We start from the raw sequence: 23,159 nt of genomic DNA, 5'->3' as shown, positions 1-23,159 counted from the left end.
AAATCAGAGTGCAGATGGATAATGGGGCATATGCACTGCAGCAGGCAATAATCAGAGAGTGTTAAAACTCCTTCTCATCTGTTGTAATAAAAACCACAGTTACTGTGTTTCTTCTGACTTTCCTAGACAATGACATGATATGCTTTTACCCGGTTGTAAAGCTCCACTGCAACATTTCCAAAACTACTTCTCTGTAACTTACCTGTTTGGCCTTTTGCATTATCATTTTAAGAGGATTGAAACATAGACAGTCATCAGTTTCTCTGCCATCTAGAAATGGTGTATCTTGGAAGACACCACTCATAACAGTGACATGATGATCTTGAACACTATTTAAGAAATTGAGCAGTAAATCATCAAATAAATAACCTTATTCTATGCTCCTTTTATAATGAATGTTAATATTGATGAAGGAAAACTCTATCTGAATTAATACCTTGTTTGTATTATTAATCTTTCCAGGAAGATTTTTTTCCATTTTACTGCAAAGCTTGAAAAAATATTGCATTGTTATGGCTCTGAGTCTGATAACGTTTAGGCTGGGATTTATGCAGATGTTATTACCAAGAACACTTATAATGTGCTCTTCCCAGAATATTTATATTATTTTCCACATAGAATAAAAAGAAAGAAGGGTAGTGCAAAGCATAGCTGTTTTACTAGGTAATTTAAACACAGAAAAATTGATTTACTTCTGCCTTTCGTATTGTGTCAGCCATACTGGGCAAAGTGGCTTTAAATGTAAAAATATTGGAATGACCACGCTTGAAGTCTAGGCTACAAATGATACTGTCAGGCTTTATAGAATCAAACCTCACATTACAGATGTTCAGGAGTACTGATTTCCCTTGCCTTTTTCACTCTTTGTAGACATCTATCATTCTGCCAGCTCCAGTAAGACGTAAGGAGGTTTCTTAATAAGTAGAAGACTGTAACTAGAATTGGTTAAATTATTCATTGACAGCAGCTTATATGTGAAAACAAATTACCCACCACTTATTTGCAGTCAGTTTTTCTTATTATATCAACTCATAAATAGGTCATGATTTTGATTAGTTTGTTGCTTATGTTTGCTCAGATTGTTTGTATTTTTGACAGCACATTCATGAATTACTTGCTGCAGATAGATGACATTTGTATTCTGTTCCCATGGGACAAATTCAAATAGGAGCAGCCCTTTCTTCTACTCACAGGTTATCAGTTTGTTTTAATGATTGCCCAGCTCCATTAGGTGTAGACTGTAAATAAATGTCTGAAGAACACATAGTGTGGACACCTCAGTGCTGCCACTGGAAGTCAGAATTGCTTCTGGACTGCTACAGAGGCTGGTTTGGTTCTTATCCCAGGGAGGTTCAGCCTTTAACCCACTCCATACCCATGAGTATGTAGTTAGTGATCAGGATCCTTACTGAGAAATGTGAGGAGGAAGGGGCTTGGCTATGTACAACATTTCAGAAAGGCTTAGGCAACTTGACACATTACTAAGCATTGTAAATATGTGTAGAATATTCTGCAAGGCTTTTTACTTTGAGAAAGCCTTACATTTAAGGTGGACATGACTAAGAGTGACTAAATGAACCCTTGACAGCCAAAGAAGGCTGAAATTTAATCAAAAATATTCGAACGTAAGACTCCTCTTTTACCTTTAAAAGAAGGGAATGCAGGATCACAAGTATGATGATGTTATATGTATGGTATTCAGTGTGCGCTTTGAGTAAAGCAATTAGACGGGATATTCTACTGAACTTCTTCTCACATTTGTGAGCTTCTTCATTCTGCTGCACTTTTCACAGTAAAACTGAATGAATCCAAATGTTTCAACTAAGCAAATACCAACACTGTCACTAGCAGTCAACATTTGGGATTTTTTGTTGTTTGTTTTTACATTTACTCAGCCCCAGTCATACTACCTGGCTAATTTTCCTAAGGTAAAGAATTTCTGAATAAATACGTATCTCTCTTTGTTCCATGATACTGAAGAGTGACCATAAGATATAGATATGTTATTCCCAGAACTGTGGCTTTTCTATCTATGATGGGTCTTGTAATTTTGCAGACAGGTTCACAAAAAGGTAGACTACGCAATGTCTGCTTTTTACTGTATTAAGTCACGAATTAAGGGTTAACAGAATCTTTATTTTTAATTTTTCTTTCCTCATGAATCTTGGAAATTTGATTCTATAGCTGCACAGCTTCAAAAAGAACAGAATGAACACAACAAATGTAGTGGTAGATCACTTGTCAAGGTTTAAAAAGCTGATTTTTAATTATGGACAATGTCCCAGTTTCTAAGCTGTTATAAAAAGATTATAATATGACTATTTATGGTGTATACCATGGCTATTACTGTTTTAATGTTTTAGAGAAAATCTTCTGGGAAGAGGTTCTCAGTTCACGTCTCTAATTCCAAGCTTGTTGCTATCTTTTCTCCGTTTACTTCCTAATTTACATTCTATTATTAACAAATGTGTGGCAGCATCAGTCTTCCCTTCACTGTTTCTGAACAAAAGCTGTCCTTTATGCTGAAAATGCTGCTGACATTCCATGTATGTCATACAAGATTTGTACTGAACTTGGCTCCACTGTGATCAGAGACATACAGGCACCATGCAAACTGTAAATGTGTTTGAGGAGAGGAGAATCCTTGACTCACTGTAGTCAGCCAAGTTTATGTTGCTTCTGGATTTGTACAGCAGTTAGTTGTCTTTCTGGTGCTTCAGTGAAAGTAGCCACATACGACTCAGTTAAGCAATTAGGCAAGGTTTATAGTGAGCAATTATCTGAGAAACAGTTTTCTCCACTTGTGCACATAAATGCTTCTTTGATCTGGGCACTCGAAAATTTATTCAGTGGGAAAACTATCATATTCATAGCATGTTTTGGGTAGTACAAGATATTTATTATTATGGTGGCACAATGGGAAAGCAATAAAAAATAATAGGAGCAGTAAGCACTCCCTGTCCAGCCAGATCCAATCAGAGTTAACACATCTCAACTTTAGAAGGCTGGCGATGATCCAGAGTCTGTATTCCATAGTAATTTTATCTTTTGTGTGTAGCGTGACATTCTTCATTGCTGCTCTGTGTCAGATAGCAAGCCTTAAATCATAACCATTTCATCTTGCAACTAATAACTATGTTTATTGTCTCTTCTACTATTTTAGCAAGAGGTTACACATTTCTTTAGTGAGACTTATCTTTACTATCTGATAAGTCCAGTCCTGCCTACTGATTAAATATTTTAGCAGGTCTCTCCTAAACTAGAATGCTTTCTGTTCCTGAGAAGAAGCTCCTGGGAATTTAACATAGACTTTGTTTATTTGTTTAATTATTTATTAATTTATTATTTTTTAATTTTCATTTTGAATTACTTTATTCGATAGCAGCCCTATGTTTCTTTTTCCTTTCAGAATCCAGCATAACAAAGCTAGACGTCTCTTGACAGGTGTAATGTTTCCCATTCAGAACCAATAGAGTATGTATGGCTTCTGCCATCTTTTTCTTGGGGCTTTAAGTTTTGTGTCATTTTTAGTAAAAGTAAAGTTGGATAGTGAAAACAAGGATGGCTGTCAACACAGCATATTGTCAAATGGACCTTCTCTAGTATGTTATTCACTTCTCAACTGTTGATATTGGATCTATTTGGCTGTAATTTAACTGGCTTTAAGGAGTAAAATGTTTTTATATCTGTGAGCAAAAAACTGTTGCCAATCATACTTCAACCACCTAAGAAAAATCCTGTACCTCAACTCTAGCCTAGTTGGTCCTGATTTGATTTTGTCTGGACACACAAACTAGGTACGCTTTAAGTACAACCTGAAGTACATCCCTAAGGAATAATGTGTTGCACATAAGTTAATGTGCATATAGGCAGGATCTGTTTGATTCAAATACAGTAATTATGATCAAAGTCAATAACAATGTAATTTTATTTTGGCTGCAGGCTTGATGCACCAGCATAGTCTTGGTATTTTTTCTATTTCATTTTGAACCTGGCATTGCTTTTCTGAGCCGGAAAAATGTGTCTTTTTGCATGCCAGCTTCGTGTGAGATTGTCCTGGCCCCGTGAGGATGCTGTCTTCATTTGTCGTGTAAATCTTGCATTACTGGGTAATTTTTATAGACAGTTTGTATATTGTAAATGCAAATGTGGAATGAGATGATCACTTGGTATGATCAATGACTTCATTCTTGGTGTTGTCATGAATTGTGCTTCTGCTCTGTACTGTATACTTGAGATTTGCTGATGTTTCCACGGAGGAGAGGGAATACAGGGCATTAGAGCTAAACCTGAAATTGTTGTCAATCATGTTTTGCCAGCTTTCTGTTCCCCAGCACTTTAAAGCCTTGTGTTATGCTGTTGTTTGAATCAGATCCTCTCTACAGGAACAGTATTTCTCAAACCAATGTTAGTATCTTTGTTAGTATTGCTATGTGTTAAAATTCTCACATTTGAATGTTTCTTGAGGAGATATAAACAGTGATACATGGTATAGGGACATGATTGAGTAGCTGTGCTTTGAGCTAAACTGTTACGTTTCCCTACGATTTTCAAGTTTAGTGAACATGGCAACATGACAGAGAAAATCCTGTGATCCTGGTGACAGCACCACTCATATGGGGTATGAAGAGCTGAGGTTTAATTATTCTTGGAGTTCAAAGTCATCCGTTCTGTCTCCTTGTTGAATGCTTAATCTAGGAGAGAATAGGCTGCTGTGGGTGGGGATGAGGCCTCCTGCTGGTGGTTTCATCTGCAGGCAGATGCATGGTTCATCTGGCCCAAGAGAAGCAGTACATCCTACAAGCCAAATAGGTCCAGAATTCATGTGGAGAAGTGATTCACTGCTTTCATTCACCAATGTAAGGACTATTAAAATGTTTTTCTGATGCCTTTTTAAATAAGCAGAAAGTGCTCCCTGAAACTCCTTAAGGATATGAAAGGCACCTTTTTCTTGCACAGCATAAAATCACATCAGAAGCTTCTGACGGTAAAGAAGTGCTTTTCATATGCTCAGTATATATTGCTTATCTCTCTCCCTCCTGTTCCTAGCACTTCGATACTCTTTCTCACTGATGCATGGTAACACAACTCTTAGAGACTTCATGATTTTTCTTAGCTGCAGCTGAAACTTTTCTATTTTAGTTCAGCTATCTTCTGTACATCGAAGGAAAGTGATGAGATGAATGTGTGTCGCTGGTTTTGATTTTGTCAGCAAATCAGGTCAATATGGAGGAAAACAATATAACAAAAGAGGTTTGAAATCTTCAGTGGGAAAAGGTACTTGTTAAAGTATTTGCAGTGAGCTCTTTATAGTTGAATAAAACGGTTTTACAGAAAAATGAAATTTCAAGTGTTCATTTTTTTTTCCTTTTAGATAGCGTTACTGTTCTGAATACCAATTTCACACATGAAGACTTAAGAGAAAGAAAGCTACCAGTTAAACCCAGAATTCCCGAGTTCTCCAAATTAATCCATAAGAACATTTTCTTTAGTAACACTTTTATCATTGAAAATTAATAAAATGATCTTGCAAGTAAAAGATCATGAAAAGTTAGTGCTTCATAAAGTTTTAGAATAGCTAATGCTTTATGTATAAATAAAAGTAATGCAGCAGATAGACTGAAATTTTAGTTAGTAATTGGATTTGCATCCATGGTAGCCTGCAAAGGACCTATACCTGCAATAGTTTTTCTTATAAGTATTCTAAACTCATGTTTTACTTTTGAGTAAACTGAGTACATGATCTGTTATAGATGGTTTCAGTTCCTCTAAATCAGACAAAATTTTACAAACTTGCATCTTATCTCTGTCACATCTTTGTCAAGCTGAACATCTCTTGTAAGACTGAAAATGAAACAGCAATAGTAACTAAAGGTGTGACAATGAACTTGGTTCATGAAAAATACATTCATTTTGAGATCATTGAAAGTACTTAGTTTCTTTTTTTCATACAAGGTGGAACATCTGTTTTAGTATTAGAGAGGATAAAAGTTTGTCACAAGTGTATATGAGCTCTAGCAAGATGAGAAAAGGGATGATTTGGTTTGATATTCTTTTTCCACATGCAGGAAACAGACCTAAATGATGTGGAGGTCTGACAGGTGCTTTCTTGCTTGTTATGGGTTCCTGCTTGAGCTTCTAAAAGGACCAAGGGGAAGCAGAAAAAGAATTAAGTTTTAGCGGTTAATGACTTCAAGCACGTAGATGCAGTTGTTCAAAAATGCATGCTGCTTTGGTTTAGCTTATAGTTGCTTTGCATTTTAGTCTCAAATAGATCTGAAATTCTCATTAGAATGCAAATTGTGTGTTTATGTGAAAAATTTTGAATGAGTTTTACTGGAGCTGCATTTAAATTCCAGTTTGACAGGAGACATGAAATGGCCACCAGAAGATGTTACATAAATTATATTATTTTCTAAAATGTAATACATTTTTGAATCACAGGCAACACCTCTAGCAGAAACCTTAATAACACCAATTTACATTCTGTTGTACTTTGAGGAGTGGTGGAAGTTTCCTGTATAAAAGCAAATGTTTAACACTTTGCACCGTGATTAATGGAAGAAGCTTTTGCTGATTCAACTGCAAATTCAATGATGTTTTTGATACATTATAATACATGGAAATTAAGTCTACAGGGAATAGAGGTGTTCTAAAGAATGCATTATGTTTAAAAAGCTTTCTCTGGAAAATAGTAAAGAAAATATGTCCTGATTTCCTTTGATAGTTACCTTCCAAATGTGCTGCATTTGAAGATTGAAAGTAAATTCATATAGTATGTTTAGGTAGGAGACTGAGCTTCAGTAATCATGTAACCTTACAGTTTTCTAGAATGTGTGTTGTATGTATATTATTTTGTTCATTTAATTCATTTAATTCATTCATTTAATTTTAGGGCAGTGGTTGTCATTAATTGCACATTCTTCATCTCCTTCCAAACACGTGGCTTTGTTTGAACAAAGTTCCTGACTTTGGAATAACTTGTATCTAGATCAGTGCTTTTTAATCAAAAGAGTCATTGAGGCAGTTATTCTATATCCTATGTAGAAAGGATAGTACATAAATATTCCCTTCATAAATTCATTTTAAATCTTGACAGAGTCATCAGAAACTACTGTAGTTACAGAGGTACAAGTGAATTTATCTTGGAATAGCCACTAGGGCATTAAGAAGCTTCTCTTGTTAATCATTTCAGAAGGTATTCAAATAGGTTCTGACTTAAATTGTACCTTTCAGCTTCTAAATAGCTGGGAAATGAATTAAATTGCCTCTCCCACATAAAGACTGGGACGTGAAGTGGACCATTGAAGTTCTTCATTGACAGGCATTATTAACTATGTATCTCATTTCAGCTTTAAATCAAATTAATTGCCAGTTGTGTAAGGAAGTGCATCAATATTTATTTGAAATGTAACAGCATAGTGAGAATAAGAAGGAGGAACAAAGAAGATAAATCTAAAATATTGTCCGCTCGTTTTTTATAGATTCTTCCATACCTGCTGTTGTTACATCTAAGAACTAAAACAAAATAAAAGCCAACAAACATAAATACAAAAATTTGATTGTAGTAAATAGAGAGTTTTTATCCAGTGAAGAACATTTTAACATAATCTTTTTCTTCATTCTACTTTTGCTGCTTCAAAAACTCTCTTCAAAGACAAAGCCAAACTTTTCCTATTTCCTAACTCGTATACTAAGCTAAAGGATTTGTTCTTTGGAACTATTACACATTAAATAATGTGTGATAGAATTCTTTTTATATAATGTATAATGTAGCTTTTACTAAAATATATTAGAATTATATATATATATATATATATATATATATATATACAATTTTTACACTTCTTTTTTTCTCTCTAGTTGTCTTGAGAATGGACAACTGACTGTATGATTGGAAGGTTATGAGTTGTGTGTAAGAGCAAACTGACAATTTTGATTGATTATTTATGGAAAGTGCTACTCCTTGAATTTGAGAATCTTTGCTTCCCTGCTAGATTTTGTTAACTCTTTATTCTTAAGAAATCAACAGAACAACGTTTGTGCCTGTAATTTTCCTGAAAGCTCTTCCGACCTAAAATGTTGTGCTCTAATGCTACCAAGTATATATAGATTATTATTACTCTAGCAAAAATGTGTAAATAAACTCTGAAATCCAAAGCCATTTGAAATGTGGCATGATGAAGAGAATGATTGGATTTAAATTCTGAAATTGTGTGTGTATATATACATGTATACATGCAACATGCATACCAGCCTTTGCATTTTTTTCTGGAGTAGGCCCAGAACTTGAAAGGACTTGGTTTTCTGTGTATTTCCCATGGGGCCAAAAACTGCAAACTTATTTTTTGCTGTTTTCCATATGCTCTCCTGTGTGACCTACTGTATGTAGTGAACCTGTTTCAGCAGGAGGATTGGACTTGATGATCTCCAACCCCCTACGATTCTGTGATTCTGTGATTCTGTGATTCTCAGTGGTTTGTGTGTATATTCTACAAGTAACACAAACTACTCAGTATTCACTTTTGTTCCAGGAGATTTTTAGTGGTATTCATACTAGCTTTTATAGGACCAAGCCTATCACATGGATTACTGTCACTTAAGTTAATTAAATTTACTGAAACTTAATTAGATGTCCAAGCACAGTGATTTATGTGCTTTCTAGATTGTTTGCATAATGTTTTCTCCAACAGAAGTTAGTCTCTTGTGATGATGTGATGGAGTAAGGAAACCTAAGTTAAGCTTTTCTGCAAGTAAATTATGGTGCAGAGAATAACCAACATTCCATTTAGCCAATCTAATGCTTAAAAATAAATTTCCATATTAAGAGTAGAGAACAGCTTACAATGTTTCATAGGAAATTGCAACAAAATTCTTCCATTTTGTGTGTTTCCAAATACTTCATTTCTTAGAAGCTTTTGTTACATAGTTAGCTAATTGATTCTGTAATGAATTAAATTTTTAATGCACACATTTCTGCTAATATCCACTATCAACTTATCATCATCCTGATGAGTTCTAATAGCAAGGCAATCACAGTACTTTATTGTTAAACTTCTTATTTTGCCTATCGCAGTTTTAATTTTCTATTAAGACTCAAAGCAGAACATCTTCACATCTTTAATCTCCATTTTAGATTCACTGAGTATTCTATAAAAATATTGCCATACATACTTCATAATATCAATCAATATTTTAAAAATAGAGAAAAATAAATCACTCTGACCAGATTGTTAAAACATGGGTGAATTGCAAACAGCAATGTGAGCGTTTAAAACAACTCTGAAATTTTTTTTAGAATTGAAATTTGTGTCTTGATAAGGCAAAGGAGTTCCATATTCAGTGTTTGAAGTTTACTTTTTTTTATCTGAAGTTAGGATGAGAAGTTAATAAGAAACATTTAAAAATATGACAATGTTTTCAGTACTATTCAGCAAATTAAGTGAGGAAATTTGAAATCAAACTGTATTCTTTTTGTTTTCTGTATCAACATAGAGCCAATAAATTTGCCAATAACATTTTTAATTTTTAAAGTGGAAGGATTTAAGCTCAGTCTTTCATACGTGCTTTAGCCTACATTGTGATAAATCCTGTTCCTGTAATTCAAGTATTCATGCATACATCAGAAATTTGGAGGTGAAAGATACTTTCAGTAACAGAGAATGATTATGTGCTCTTATCTTCAAATATACCCATACTTTAAATCAAATTGTACCTCATCCCCATGTGCCCCCATGTGGGAAAACAGATTATAATGAAAGTTTTAGTTATCTATGTTCTACTGATAATTTAAGTAATTTTAAAGTTATTTTTAGAAACAGCAAAAAAGAGCAGGCTTTGAATGCTCTCGTATTCTGTGGACCATATGCATCTTTTTTTGATTTCACACAGACTGATTAATCCTAAGGCCTGGGCTTTTCCCTTCGAGAAAAACCAGCTGTTTTAGGCATTAGCTGTTTCTGTCTCTTTTTTTCTGTGTTGAGCATTATGCAACCTAATACTTCCTGTCTTTGGAATACATTTCTGCAATTAAATAAGTGCATGTTCTGCTTTGCTTTCTTTGAATCCAATGGTGAAAGAAAATAACTCTGATATATATATATATATATATATATATATATATATATATATTTTTTTTTTTTCAGAAGCCTTGTGCTTTCTTTGGTTCTGTACTATTATGTGATACTTACATCAATTTTACATTTATTATCTCAGCTTTTTCTTCTGAAAGACCTCTACCTTGAAGACAGCCTTAAAATGTTCTGTTTGTTTGTTTCTGTGTTTCTGTGATGTTCAAGTAATACAAATACACAATGAATACAAACACAGTTCATGTGTTTGCACATATGAATACTATTTTAAAAAAATGTAGCATTCACAGATCTTTTTTCTTTCATTTCAACAGTCCTACCACTGTCTGAATATTTTTATTTTCCCACTAGAAAAATAATTTGAATAGTAAAATGGAATGCAAAAGCATTCTACAATAAACAAAATCAAAGTAGTTGATAAATATAATTTTCTGAAATGCATTTCAAATTACACTACTTGAAGTTATATGTTATTTGCATTCATTTCATCTATGCTTAAAATATACTCTCTTAAATATGCTTCAAGTGATTTTAAACTTCAGTTTAAAACAATCAAAAAAAGATTATTATGTTGACAGATTTTTTAAATGTGTAAATTATACTGCTTTTGTATGTATCATGAGAGTGAAGCATATTTCTTGCACTGATTGTACCTTATTCAGTTATGAATGTGGCATAAATACAGAAAATAGCTTTCATTTCCATTTTCGGTCTTGTGTTGACTGCCCTCTCTTAAGTTCACAGAATCACAGAATCACAGAATCACAGAATCACCCGGGTTGGAAGGGACCCCAAGGATCATGTAGTTCCAACCCCCCTGCCTAGCAGGGCCACCAAACATACACATTCAGATCAGGTTGCCCAGGACCCCGTCCAACCTGGCCTTAAACACGTCCAAGGACGGGGCATCCACAACCTCCCTGGGCAGCCCGTTCCAGGGCCTAACCACTCTCCTAGTAAAGAACTTCCCCCTAACATCCAACCTAAATCTTCCCTCCTTCAACTTAAAACCATTTCCCCTAGTCCTGCTGTTGTCAGCCCTTTTGAAGAGTTTACTCCCCTCCTGGGTGTAGGTTCCCTTCAGGTATTGATAGGCTGCAATGAGGTCACCCCGCAGCCTTCTCTTCTCCAGGCTGAACAAGCCCAAATCCCTCAGCCTGTCCTCATAGGGGAGGTGCTCCAGCCCCTTGATCATCTTAGTCGCAAGTTATAGATAGGTAAAACATTTTACTTTTATAATGATAACTGCTCATATAAGTATTTATTCTTCTCCAGAAAGAAGTTGCTCCAGCCTCTTTCAGTGTGTTTACTTCTGTCAGGAGAGTCCAGAAATCACAAGTTTATTAGTTTGTGGCATTTTCCATTTGTTTTGTGTGTTCATATTATACTATCCTTTGAAGGTGTCACCATTGATATGATTTCAGGCATGCTCTTGCAGTGCTGTCCATTGCTGTCTGAGCTTTATGCCTTTTACAATTTAAACTTTTAGACATCATACTTCTTTCATTTGTTCCACTGTCATTTTTGTTCTAAATGAATTTTGGGGTCGGGCTCTTTTTAGTAGTGTTCAGAGACGGAATAAGTGGCAACAGGCAAAAGCTAGAACACAGAAAGTTCCATACAAACTTGTGGAAGAACTTCTTTATTATAAGGTGAGAGAGCAGTGGGACAGGGTGCTCAGAGAGGCTGTGGAGTTTCCTCTGGAGATACTCAAGGCCCACCTGAACACTTTCCTGTGTGACCCACAGTAGGGAACCTACTTTATCAGGGGGATTGGACTAGATGATCTCCAGAGGACCCTTCCAATGCTTACAATTCTGTGATTGGGTGACACTATAGCCTCCAAACTTGTTCTCTACAAGAACAGGTTTTCCATCCAGTTCTTCATAGTCTCCTATGCATTACATCGTATTTCTTTCCTCTTCATCTTCTCTTACACTGATTAGATTTGTAAAATGCAGTTGCTGATTTTGCAGATCTCTTAAGAAGTATTACAGTACAAGTTAACATAGCATGTTATTTACGCTTTGTGTCCAATAGAATTATCTTTTGCTACTCCTCTGTACACTCAGTCATCCTTAAACTAAGGCTGACAGGTGTCTGGATTTATTCCAGCATGTCTTGCTTATTTTCAGGATCTGAAGATGTCATTCATTAGGATTCTTAAATTGGAGTTGGAGTCAGTGTTGACATCTGTGATGAAATTGATACTTTCACAGTTTGTGTGGCAAAAAAGTCTCATCCATTAGGGAGGTCTGTGTTTACTATTCTTCTTAGTTATTTCTGGGTAGAAGTGGTCAGTTATTGTGATTGTAAATTTGCTTGAAAGATTTTGACAGGTCTGAAAATCTCCATGCCCCGAAGCTATGTTCAACAATCATTTCTATCCCTACTTCTGTCTTCATTTCTTACTTCAACTGTGGTGTGAAAATGGCTGAACAGACAATACTTTTGAGGATGGAGCTGTTGCAACTTCTTTAGGAAACCTGCTATCTGTGGTATAGGATAGACACAAAATATTGCACGCTGTCATAGAACTGAAAATGATGGAGCAAAGTAACTGACTTTTGAAAGTGCTTTTGAAAGTACTGGTGTAACAGATGATTTTATCCCGGGATAAGAATGCCTGTGTACCAGGCTTTGTTAGCTGTGATAGCAAGTGTTTATGTGTTTAAATGGTTTGGGGAGAATGATAGGTATATTCCCTTCCTAGGAACCATAATATGATCAACACAGCTGCCAATCCAGGGAATCTGTGTCTCACTCAAAGTTGCAGAATAGAAACAGATAATCACCCTGTTTCGGGCTTCTAGATGGTCCATGCAAAATCAGAGACATAGGCAGGAGGAATTTAAGAGATACATTTTAGAAGATCAGAGGTAGAAAAGTCCTCTGAGGCAGAGATAAATAAGATTTTATTCCTTTTTTTCTGAATAGACATATGACTCAAATTACTGCTGGAGTGGATTGTTTCTTCGAAATAATCTGTGGGATCTCTGACGCTGCTCCTTCTCTTGAAATCTAGAAAATTAGGACTTTCATCACTTCTCTATGAGTACTAAACCTATTAGAAGACAAATGGTAAATGAATGATTTTGCAGTTGCTGAAAGAAAGCAGAAGCAAATGGCAGGAATGGGCACATTACACCTAGATAAAAAGGAAAGAGCAATGACAGCTGTGGTGGGGAAGTTATTGGTGCTGCAATTCTCAAAAGTAAGAATATTTCATTTGGTTTTAGGCTAGTGTGCTGCTGTAATCATGTTCTCTGAGCCACAGATCTGAACTTAAAAATGAATTGCCTTTCTGCAAGCAAAGTTGCTGAGGAGAAAAACACAAAATATTTGATTTTTATGATATTCTCTTATCAAAGTTCTGCACTGCTAAATTCAAGATCAATGGGAGAAGGAACCCTCCAGTGCTGTGGTGTTTTTTGTTGTTGTTCTTCTTTGTTGTTGTTTTGTTTTTCCCCTCTTTTGTCTTTGGGGAGGTGTCATCAAGTGACTTGGCCTTAAGTGCCAAGCCTGGCACTGAAGCAGGAGGGAGCATCGGACTGCATAAGAAGTATATACTGAATGCTGAGTTGATTTTTGACGCAACTCATGAAAAAGGTGGCAGGCCAAGTGCAATGTATCACAAGTCATGCTGAACCTGTTAACTGCCAGTTAGACAAGTGACAGAGTTGTACTAACCGATCTATGAAGTGATACCAACTCATTCACATGTCTAAAAAGATCTCATTTCTTTTCTTCCTCTTACTACATTTTTTCCAGTTATTGTGCTACAAAAACTCATGCATTTCGCTTGATGACTAACACAGTAACTGATTCTATTTTGGCTTTTTTTTTATGGATAGTTCTCAGATTGCATTTTGACCTTGAAACTTGTAATTGTATTTGAATGTTCATCCAACAAACATCAACAGAAGCGAAGCTTGTTAAACTGTTTGGTTGCACTGGTAGTCTCTCAGTTGTGAGGCAAACCTGATTTTTGGCAATGGTTTTATTATTTTGTTAATATGTCTCTCCTTTAGGATGTGTAGAAAAAAAAAGTGATAGGCTGAAGGAACTGGGCTTGTTCAGCATGGAAAAGAGAAGGCTGCAGGGAGACTTCATTGCAGCCTTCCAGTATTTAAAGGGAGCTTATAAACATGAGGGAAATCAATTTTTTACATGAGTAGATCATGATAGGACAAGGGAGAATGGTTTTAAACAAAAGGGAGATTTAGATGTCGAGGGAATTTTTTTACAGAGAGTGGTGAGGTTCTGGAACAGGTTACCCAGATAAGTTGTGAATTACCTGTTGCTGGAGGTGTTTAAGGCCAGGTTGGATGGCACCTTGGGCAATGAGATCTAGTACTTGATCTAGCAGTTGGCAACGCTGCCTGCAGCAGGCGAGTTGGAACTTGATGATCCTTGAGTTCCCTTCCAACTCAAGCCATTTTACAATTCTCTGATGATCAAAACTAGAATTTTATTTTTATTTTTTCATAGAAGAGGAGGGATTTATTTTAGATTATAGGAGAAAACTTTTTACTCAGAGGGTGGTGTGGCAATGGCACAGGCTGCCCAGAGAACCTGTGGATACCCCAACCCTGGAGGTGTTCATGGCCAGGTTGGATGGAGTCCTGGCCATGGCAGGGAGTTGGAATGAGATTGTATTTAAGGTCCCTTCCAGCACAAACTGTTCTGTTATTTAATGGGAGGTATTTTTTGTGTTGTTGTAGGTTTTTTTAAACAAATTCTTACATGCAGTGAATCCCTACAAGCTTATTTATACCAGTATTAGAGAGAAACTTAAATGCTTACATGAAATGATTTTTACTCAAAATTGAGAAGTTAATCAGAAGACTTAAACATGCAGTTATGATTTTACACTCCAAATCTTGCTATGGAAGCAATGCATTTTATATACTGAACTAAACATTAGTTGTGAGTGTAATTAGTCTTGACTTCCTAATAAAATTAATCCATATTATCCAATTATTAAAGATTCATTAACAATATGGTTAAAATTTTAGACGTAATCTTTATCCAAACTCCCTCTGCTATTTTGTGTTGTGCTCCCCTTTCCAGTACTCCTGCAGTTCTAAGGATTAACTTCAGTTTTCATCAGGAATGGACGATTTTACTGGTAAATGCCACCTTGGTTTCTCCAACTCCTCTTTAGTTTTGGAGTCTGCTGTAGGCTAGCCTTTTGCATTTTCTTAAGTCTGTGTGCTAGTGGTTCCCTCCCATGTGCCAGGCCCCACATGGGCTCTTCAGGCTGCCTTCCCCACCGTTCCTAGCAGGGCTGTCTGCCTGTCCTGCCAGGAGGCAGAGGGCTGTAGCTGTCACTGCCATGTCCTGTTGCCACCAAGTCAGGGCCAGGTCCATCCTTAGGCCTTCTGCCGCCATCTGTCTACCTTGCCTCTTGCCTTCTGCTGCTTGTGGCAAAATCCTTATTTATGGGTTGCAGAACAGAGCATCCTGAACATTTGTCTTGCAGGTGTTATCTACTCACATAAACCATTTTGTTCTTTAGAGACCCTAAGTGAATAAGACTTACTCTCTGCTGGATCTTTAATGTTTAGTATTGCTGGCACGTAAAAGATTGCATAATTTTTAGTCAGGGCACTAGCTAAAATATTTATCAGTGTAAGAACATGGTCCTTGGTGTTCAGAACAAATGTTCTTTGATATTTTTAAATTCCTTATAAACTTTGCATGAATGAATCAGAAATCTCATCAGTGATCTGATGCTGGCCTGCGATACTTAGCTGCCTTTGACAAGAAATCACAATAAGAGTGAAGAGCAAGTGATAAAAAACAATAGTTTTAAAATATTCAGTCTTAAAATAGTCTGGGGGCAATGATAAGAGTTTATTTTTTTGTAAGCTGCTTTCAAGTGATAGTGTACTACAATCTGGTAAATAGAAATCAGAAGCTCTTGCTGTGAATGTGTTTTGTGAATGTGCATGTATAATAGCCAAACTTTGAACACTTGTTTTTCAAGGGACTTCTGGTGGAAAGTCTGTCCTGCACAGATGAATTATTTGTTACTGTCTTACACTACACAGAGAATGTAATAGTTGTTTTCATGTTCTTTTCATTGTACTGTAAGCTGTTTAGGAAATACAGTGAAAAATGCAGATTTTGAGCCTCTATAGAAAACATCCTGCATGGAATAAAGATTCATCCATCAAATGATAACAAATAGAATCACTAGTATGATTTTTAGTAACTCATTTTCTTCTTTCTTCTGCAGACTATGGCACTATTAAGAAAGTACTTGCCCCAATGAACCAAACTTCAAGCAGCTGCCTGCTTGAGGAAATTGAACTCCTGCCAAAGAGTCAGCGGGAGCCCATCAGGAGTCTTCAGATCCTGCATAGCCAGAGTGTCCTGTTTGTGGGCCTTCAGGAGCATGTGATTAAAGTCCCCCTGAAGAGATGTCTGTTTTACAAAACATTCAGGTAACAACTAGCTTGATTTGATCAGAGAAAAATGCTTGTGGGTTGCAAGAAAATGGGAAGGAGAAGTGACTGTATGTAGGAATCCAAATTAATTACCTCTTAGAGCTATGACTTTTTATGTGCACCATTTATCAGAACTGTCTCTGGGGACGTCTTCTCTTTGATCAAACAAGGAAATTAACTTCTGGAAATTACCACTTGATTTTAAACTCAATATTATGGCAGTTAAGGAATTTGAAGCTCAGCATGCAACGTTTTCTATATATTACCTAAAAGTACTCTTGGGTTGCAAAAGATTCCTGAATGTTAATTTCATCTGATTATTTATGTTTTTCCTTTGATGTAAATGTGGTTCCAGTTGGTTCCAGTAAATCAGAACAATTGTTCTGTTTTATGTCAGAGAGGCTCTGAACCACTATGATGATTATTTGAGAATTGTGACAGATTTATTTGGTTGTTTTATAGCTTGCTTGGCTTTCAGCTTGTTTAATATATGTTCCTTTGAAAAGCTTGTTTATTAAAGGAGATAAAAAGTCTTCCAGTTGCCTTCCTTAGCTGCTGTGTTCAGGATCATAGAAGATGCTATTTGTGTACCAGACAGAGATTATAGCTTCCATGAAAGATAGTGACTACAGGTGGAGAAGTTTCTAGCTTTAAGAGGGCATATGCATCGGTCACAGTGAGGAGGTAACCACAGGACGTGTGTGTAGAGCTCAGTGACAGGGGAAAAAAATTTCCCATCACAACATGTGAGTTGATGTCATGCAGCAGGCTACTGAAAGACTGCTGGTTTGACAATAAGACTGAAGGAAAAGTCGACACAGACCAGGGGAGTGCTCTCCTTATTACAGTTCATTACAAGCCCTTTCTGGGTATGTTGTCCTATATAAAATATTTTAAGTGTTTTCTAGTAAAATAATACTGAAAGCTCCATTGGAAGTCCTGCAAAGCTCACTTTAAGAAAAATTTTCAGGCAAGTCTGTACCTCAAGCTTTAGCTTAATTTAGCAGCCAAAATAGGACCAAGTTTTACCTTTGATTTAGCCAGTTTTAACAGAATATGTTTCTGTTTCCTTCATAAGTGAAGGACTTTGGCATAGGTCAGTCTGAAAGTAATGCCTTCTATTTATTTCCATGGAAACTATAACAGATATATAACAGATATGAAGAGCACAGTAACACTGTCTGATAGAACAAATTGTCAGCTGCAAAACACTATTTTTCAACACAGTCACTATTAGCTGTGTGTTTTCATCCGCAATGAACAAGAGCCTGCGTGCTGCACTTGTTTTTGCACCAGCAAATTTGCACCAGCAGAGGTGACCCACTGTTGCTTGTTGAAACACACTACCCACCACCTCACTGTGCTCACATCCACTGTTTGATCTCCATAAACGTTCAGCATAAGTGAATGTCAGTAGGTGCTACGTCTTTTTTTCATGGAGGAATTCAGTTCCACGATATCTGCACTTCTGTGTCAGGCACTATTTTGTCAAATTGCCCCTTTGCTCCCGTCTGTTGAGCAGCAACAAAATGTAACACTGGTGGGAGAGTTCAGCCTCTACTGCCGTACCACCAACATTCCTTCTAATTTGTGGGTCAACATACTAAAATAGGAGGCGTTAATTTCAGAGCGGCCCTTGTGTATTAGAAAAGAGGGGGGCTTCTGTGCATGCATTTCTGTCTGTCTGGAGAAGGAAAAAAGATCTAATCATACATTCTTGTATTTCTCTGTCTTCTTTCATATAACAAGATTATGCTATTTTGCTTGTACAAGATATTGCATATGTTTTCATAAGCATATGTGTTTGTTTCAGCAAGGGAGACCAGGCTGGTATCCTGTGTTTTCTTAGAGACTATGTACTCATGGTGGCAGTGATAAACATAGCTCAAAAATTCTGTGTGCTCTGTGTTCACATGAAACCTGCAGTGCCTCTTGAAATTTTGAAGGCTGGAGCCATTTTCTGTACATGCGTTATTAGTGAGGTGTGAACTCTGAAATTCAGGGTTGTGAGTACCAGTTGTTTGTGTGGAAGCCTTGCAAGATCCCTGGTATATGTGCTTCTATCAGCTTCTATCCTGAGGTGCTCCAGGCTACCCCAACTACAGGGCAAAAATATGCTTCTGCCCTCACTGGGAAGAACTGCTGCCTCAAGTCATAAACCCCATTCACAGCTGGAGGCAAGGCATTCCTTTTCATGTTTGAGCAGTGGAGATTAATTGACTAGAGGTTTAAGAGCTTTAAAAAAAAGAAAAAAAGAAAAAAGAAGTGTGCTACTATTCCCATTTTACTGAGTAGAACAGTAGTTAAATGTCTCAAATCCTGCTCAAATGAAAGTTTATTGCTCTGCCCTGAGGAATGTGAATCCTCATCTTCCACTGGAATGACTTACTCAGAGGAGATAAAATTATTCCTTGTGGGGTTTTTCAATTATCTCTTTTGTAGTTAAATCACTCTGCTTGGAATAATTAAATATTCATTGCACCAAGTGGATTGTCATCTGCGCTGTCTTCCTGGTAAAAGCTCACCGGCAATTCCAGTTCTGTTCAGTGAGAAAGGAGAAAGCTGTGATCTAGATGAAGTGAGACATCGTTTTATCATCCATCACGGGGACTCAGATCATTTAGATAGTGCAGACTTAATCTTTCTTTCACCTATCATTTACTCATGACTTTACTAGGCTTTTCCTGGCTTGTCATGCTGGAGCATTTCAAGGCTGCCTTTTTTTTGTGCATGTGGAAAGAGTGAAGGTACCATACCTGGGGCCATAAATTTCACTAGTTAATAAAACATCTCAAACATAGTCACTGCTTTGGTGGATGTTTTAATATTCATATCCTTGTTATGTGTTGCCAACTATTACGCTATAGCAATGGGAAAAGAGAGAAAACCCCAGAAAAATGCCTTGGGACTTTTTTTTTTTATTTTTAATTTTTTATATTCGCATTTATCACATGTGGAGATGTGTATCTGCACCAAGGCTATATGCTGAACATCCATCAATAACAGCTTAGAGTTTCTTCCACAGATCAAGGGCATGTGCAGTCTTTAATACCTACTTCACATAATTTTTGAGAAGTAGACCATGCTTGTGTATAAATAAAACTCTTAAAATACCAAAAGACTGAAGACGTGCTTGCTCATATGTGCTGTCTTTTTGCATCTATTGACGTAGAGTGCTTATGGTCTGAACTTTCCTACTGTTTTTGTTTGGGCTTGTTGCAAAGTCTTTCAGACAATGCAGATCAGTTCCACAAGCTATTATCTCAATGTTGAGATAATTTCCTTGTGATTGTCTGTTTCTTGCTTTTAATCTCGTTATTCCTTGTTTTATCTTCATGCTTCTAAAGCATATTGTTGTTGCTTTATTCACAGTTTATTATGTTTGCTTAGTTACTGCTCTGATATGCTGTACATATTTAGCTAATTCATATATCCATGTAAATTTATTCCTCCAGCACATAATTGTAATGGATATTCTAGTTGATGCTTCCATACTTCTCAGCTACATGGTGCTGCCCTGATAGATACTGTCCTTTGGTCAAGGACAGACCTATTCTACCAGTTCACTGCTCTGCTGCCTGCTTCCAGTAGGTTTCTATTGCCACAGTCACTATTAGTAATGACCCTTGAAAAATGTTGTTTTACATTTGGAGACTAAATCTGATTTTTTTTTTTCTGGCGTTCACTTTTGTGCAGCCTTTGGAAGGAGTAAATCCTTCATATATGACCACTTTATTGTCACTTGGCTATTGCAATTCACATATTCAACAAAATGTGATGAAGATCAGCAGAGTTATTTGCTGGAGATAATATTTGCTCTAAGAATTTTTGCAGCTCCCTGTAATTCTTCCGAGCTGAGTAGGTCAAGCATAAAATCCAACTGAATTTTGTATTCCTGCTAATTAGGCATAACTACCTCTAATTAACTATAATATGAGTTAAATAGAATGATTATAATGAACAGATAACTATTAAAATCACTGAAATTGCAGTGTTTGATATTTACTTTGAAATCCCATTGAATCTGTAGTAAGGAATAAGATGCATAATAAGGGGAAAAACTTTATACCCTGAAACAAAGAGCCAGTCAACTTTTTTTATTGGCATCTGCAGCCTTCAAAAGCAGCCTCAGATGATGGTAATCTCTGAGGCAAATCAGTCAACATTACAATTTGTACTAGAGTTTTCAGTGCATCAGGTCTAAAAGTAGGAACAATGAAAGGTTGCATCAGCCTGATGTTCTGCAAAGTCTTGCTGAGCAAGGATCAAGGTTGTTATTCTTGATGGAAGATAGGTTTCATGCACATAAAAGACTTGAAATCTAAACTTACTTTAAAGTTATGCGTAAATAAAAAAAAAACAACCTCTGAAATCTTCACAGATAGTGACTTCTCTAGTGTAAAAAGGCACTGTTAAGTATTCACTTTCACATTAGATGCTTAAAACATTGCTGGGTCACACGATTGTTATGCTAATCAATATTATCAAGGCTATTCTACTGTGACCATGACTTTGCTCTCTCCATTGTAGTCTGTCACGTGTATTTTGCCTTCTTGGTTAACCATCAGCTAAGCAGTTTGTACATATGCAAAAGATAACTAGCAGCTAAGTACTAAAAGAGGTAGTGGATTAACTGGCAAGCTATAAAAGTTAATGCAAATTTGATTGTGATTTATTTCGTTCCTAGAAGTCCAACAAGATTATTGGATTCAGTTTTCAGAACACTTCTACATTCCTGTGTTTCGTCTTGGAGATTGTGTTGCTTCTCCAGCAGTATTCTCACACTCACTGAGAACCTGTTTTCATTGTGACAAGACACTGTCACTATCCTTATGTTGTAGAATAATTATTCCTATATAATAATATTATACAAGATAGAACCAATAAAGTGCTCCAAGCTATTACTAGATGCTAATACGTCTAGAAGAGTAGAGGCCTCCACATGGAATTGAACCTGCTGTTTTGAAATACTAAATCCAGTATAGTTATCTTTGGCTATTTCAAAATTTCTTATTTCAAAATATAAAAGTCTTATTTCAGTTTAAGTCAGAGAAACAAGCTACTGCATTAGGCCTCAAGTTAGTTCTGAGATTCGAATTTGAACTGGTGAATCCAAAGTAATATTGAGAATAAAAGTGCTTATATATTTCTCAGACTTGGATAAGGTATAATCTTCTGTGAGACTAGATGATATGCACACTCTTTTTAATATATATTCAAAGTCCTTTTTCTGGTATCTGATACACTACAAAGTTACCTTCAGTTGGTGTGAACTTATAAAAACACTGGTAGGATCAGAAGAACAGTGAGATAAGGATCAGCTGAAAATCTTCCTCACTCAAAATGGAATGTTGGTCTTCCACTGGAGAGGGGAAACAATTTGAGCTCTGCAGATGTGAGTTTGACCTATGTTTTAGTCTTTCTGAAAACTAAAGGTTTTGCAGAAAGTGTCTTTATCTGTCTGGCCCACAAAATGCATCAGAGACAAATTGGGCATTTACATTTTGCTGCAGCTGAGATTTTTGTCACAACACTTTGAAGTGTAAGATTGATGCATGTATTTGTTATATTGTAAGTACACATTTTTGGCAACAAGAAGAAATTTTGATTAACAGGTAGAATTTGCAGGCTGTTCACAATATATTAATAGTAGCAGCCAGATGAGGGAAAAGGAACGTGTCTTTTTCTTTTAGCCTGTGAAATTGTAAAAAAACCATATGGATAAAACTAAGCATTTGCAATTCAGATTTTATTAGAAGGAAATTATTTTAAAGCAGTAATATTAGAAATAAAAATTTAAAGCAGGCATGTGGTTTTTGTACGTCATGATGTAATTCATGCTTTTTCTTTGCTTTAAAATTGTGAGGAGTCTTTAGTTCAGTACTATTACTGTTATATTTTTCTTAAAAATCACCTGACATGCTTAAAGCAACTCACATTTCATGAGACCATTTCACTAATCATTTGATACTTGGCAAGTGCATTCTCTGAGAACAGAAGTTAAATAGACTGGGTTTGTTTGTTTGTGTGTGTATTTCTTTTTCTTTCTTTTTTTTTTTTTTTTTTTTTAGAAAGAGTAAGTCTGGAAGGTTTTTTTATTTTAAAATGGTCTTAACATTGAGGCCTGTAACTAGCAGTGTTCTCCAGGAGTTGGTGCTGGGTCTGGTCTTGTTCAGCATTTTCATCAACAGCCTGGATGAAGGCATAGAGTCCCTCAGCAAGTTTACTGATGATACAAAGATGGGAGGAAAGACTGATCACCAGAAGGTTGTGCTACCATTCAACAAGGCCTGGACAGACACGAGAGTTGGGCAGGGAGGAACCTGATGAGGTTTAACAAGAGCAAGTGTAGAGTCCTACACCTGGGGAGGAATAAATGCATGCATCAGTGCAAGTTAGGGGCTGACCTTCAAAAGAAGAACTCTGCAGAGAAAGACCTAGGTGAACAACAGATTGGCCATGAGCCAGCAGTTTGCCCTTGCAGTGAAGAAGGCCAATGGTATCCTGGGGTACATTGAAAAAGTCGTGGCCAGCAGGTCGAGGGAGATGATCCTCCCCCTTTACTCTGCTTTGGTGAGACCACTTTTGGGCTCCCCAGTTCAAAAAAGACAGG

At 36.4% G+C, this 23,159-nt stretch overlaps 1 protein-coding gene across 6 annotated transcripts in view; it reads left to right on the top strand.

The window, feature by feature from the left end:
- The window catches only part of SEMA5A (semaphorin 5A), a 313,513-nt gene that overhangs the window by 204,123 nt on the left and 86,231 nt on the right, over positions 1 to 23,159 (top strand). For all 6 annotated transcript variants that reach the window (XM_048939888.1, XM_048939884.1, XM_048939886.1 and 3 more), the window contains one exon: positions 16,336 to 16,543. In XM_048939888.1, coding sequence (XP_048795845.1) covers positions 16,336 to 16,543 — 208 coding nt within the window. The remainder of the gene's footprint in view (positions 1 to 16,335; positions 16,544 to 23,159) is intronic.

The sequence above is a fragment of the Lagopus muta genome, chromosome 3 (assembly GCF_023343835.1).
Source record: "Lagopus muta isolate bLagMut1 chromosome 3, bLagMut1 primary, whole genome shotgun sequence".
NCBI classification, from domain to species: Eukaryota; Metazoa; Chordata; class Aves; order Galliformes; family Phasianidae; genus Lagopus; species Lagopus muta.
The sequence above is the reverse complement of the archived record's forward strand: the minus strand, read 5'-3'. Positions and strand labels throughout refer to the sequence as shown.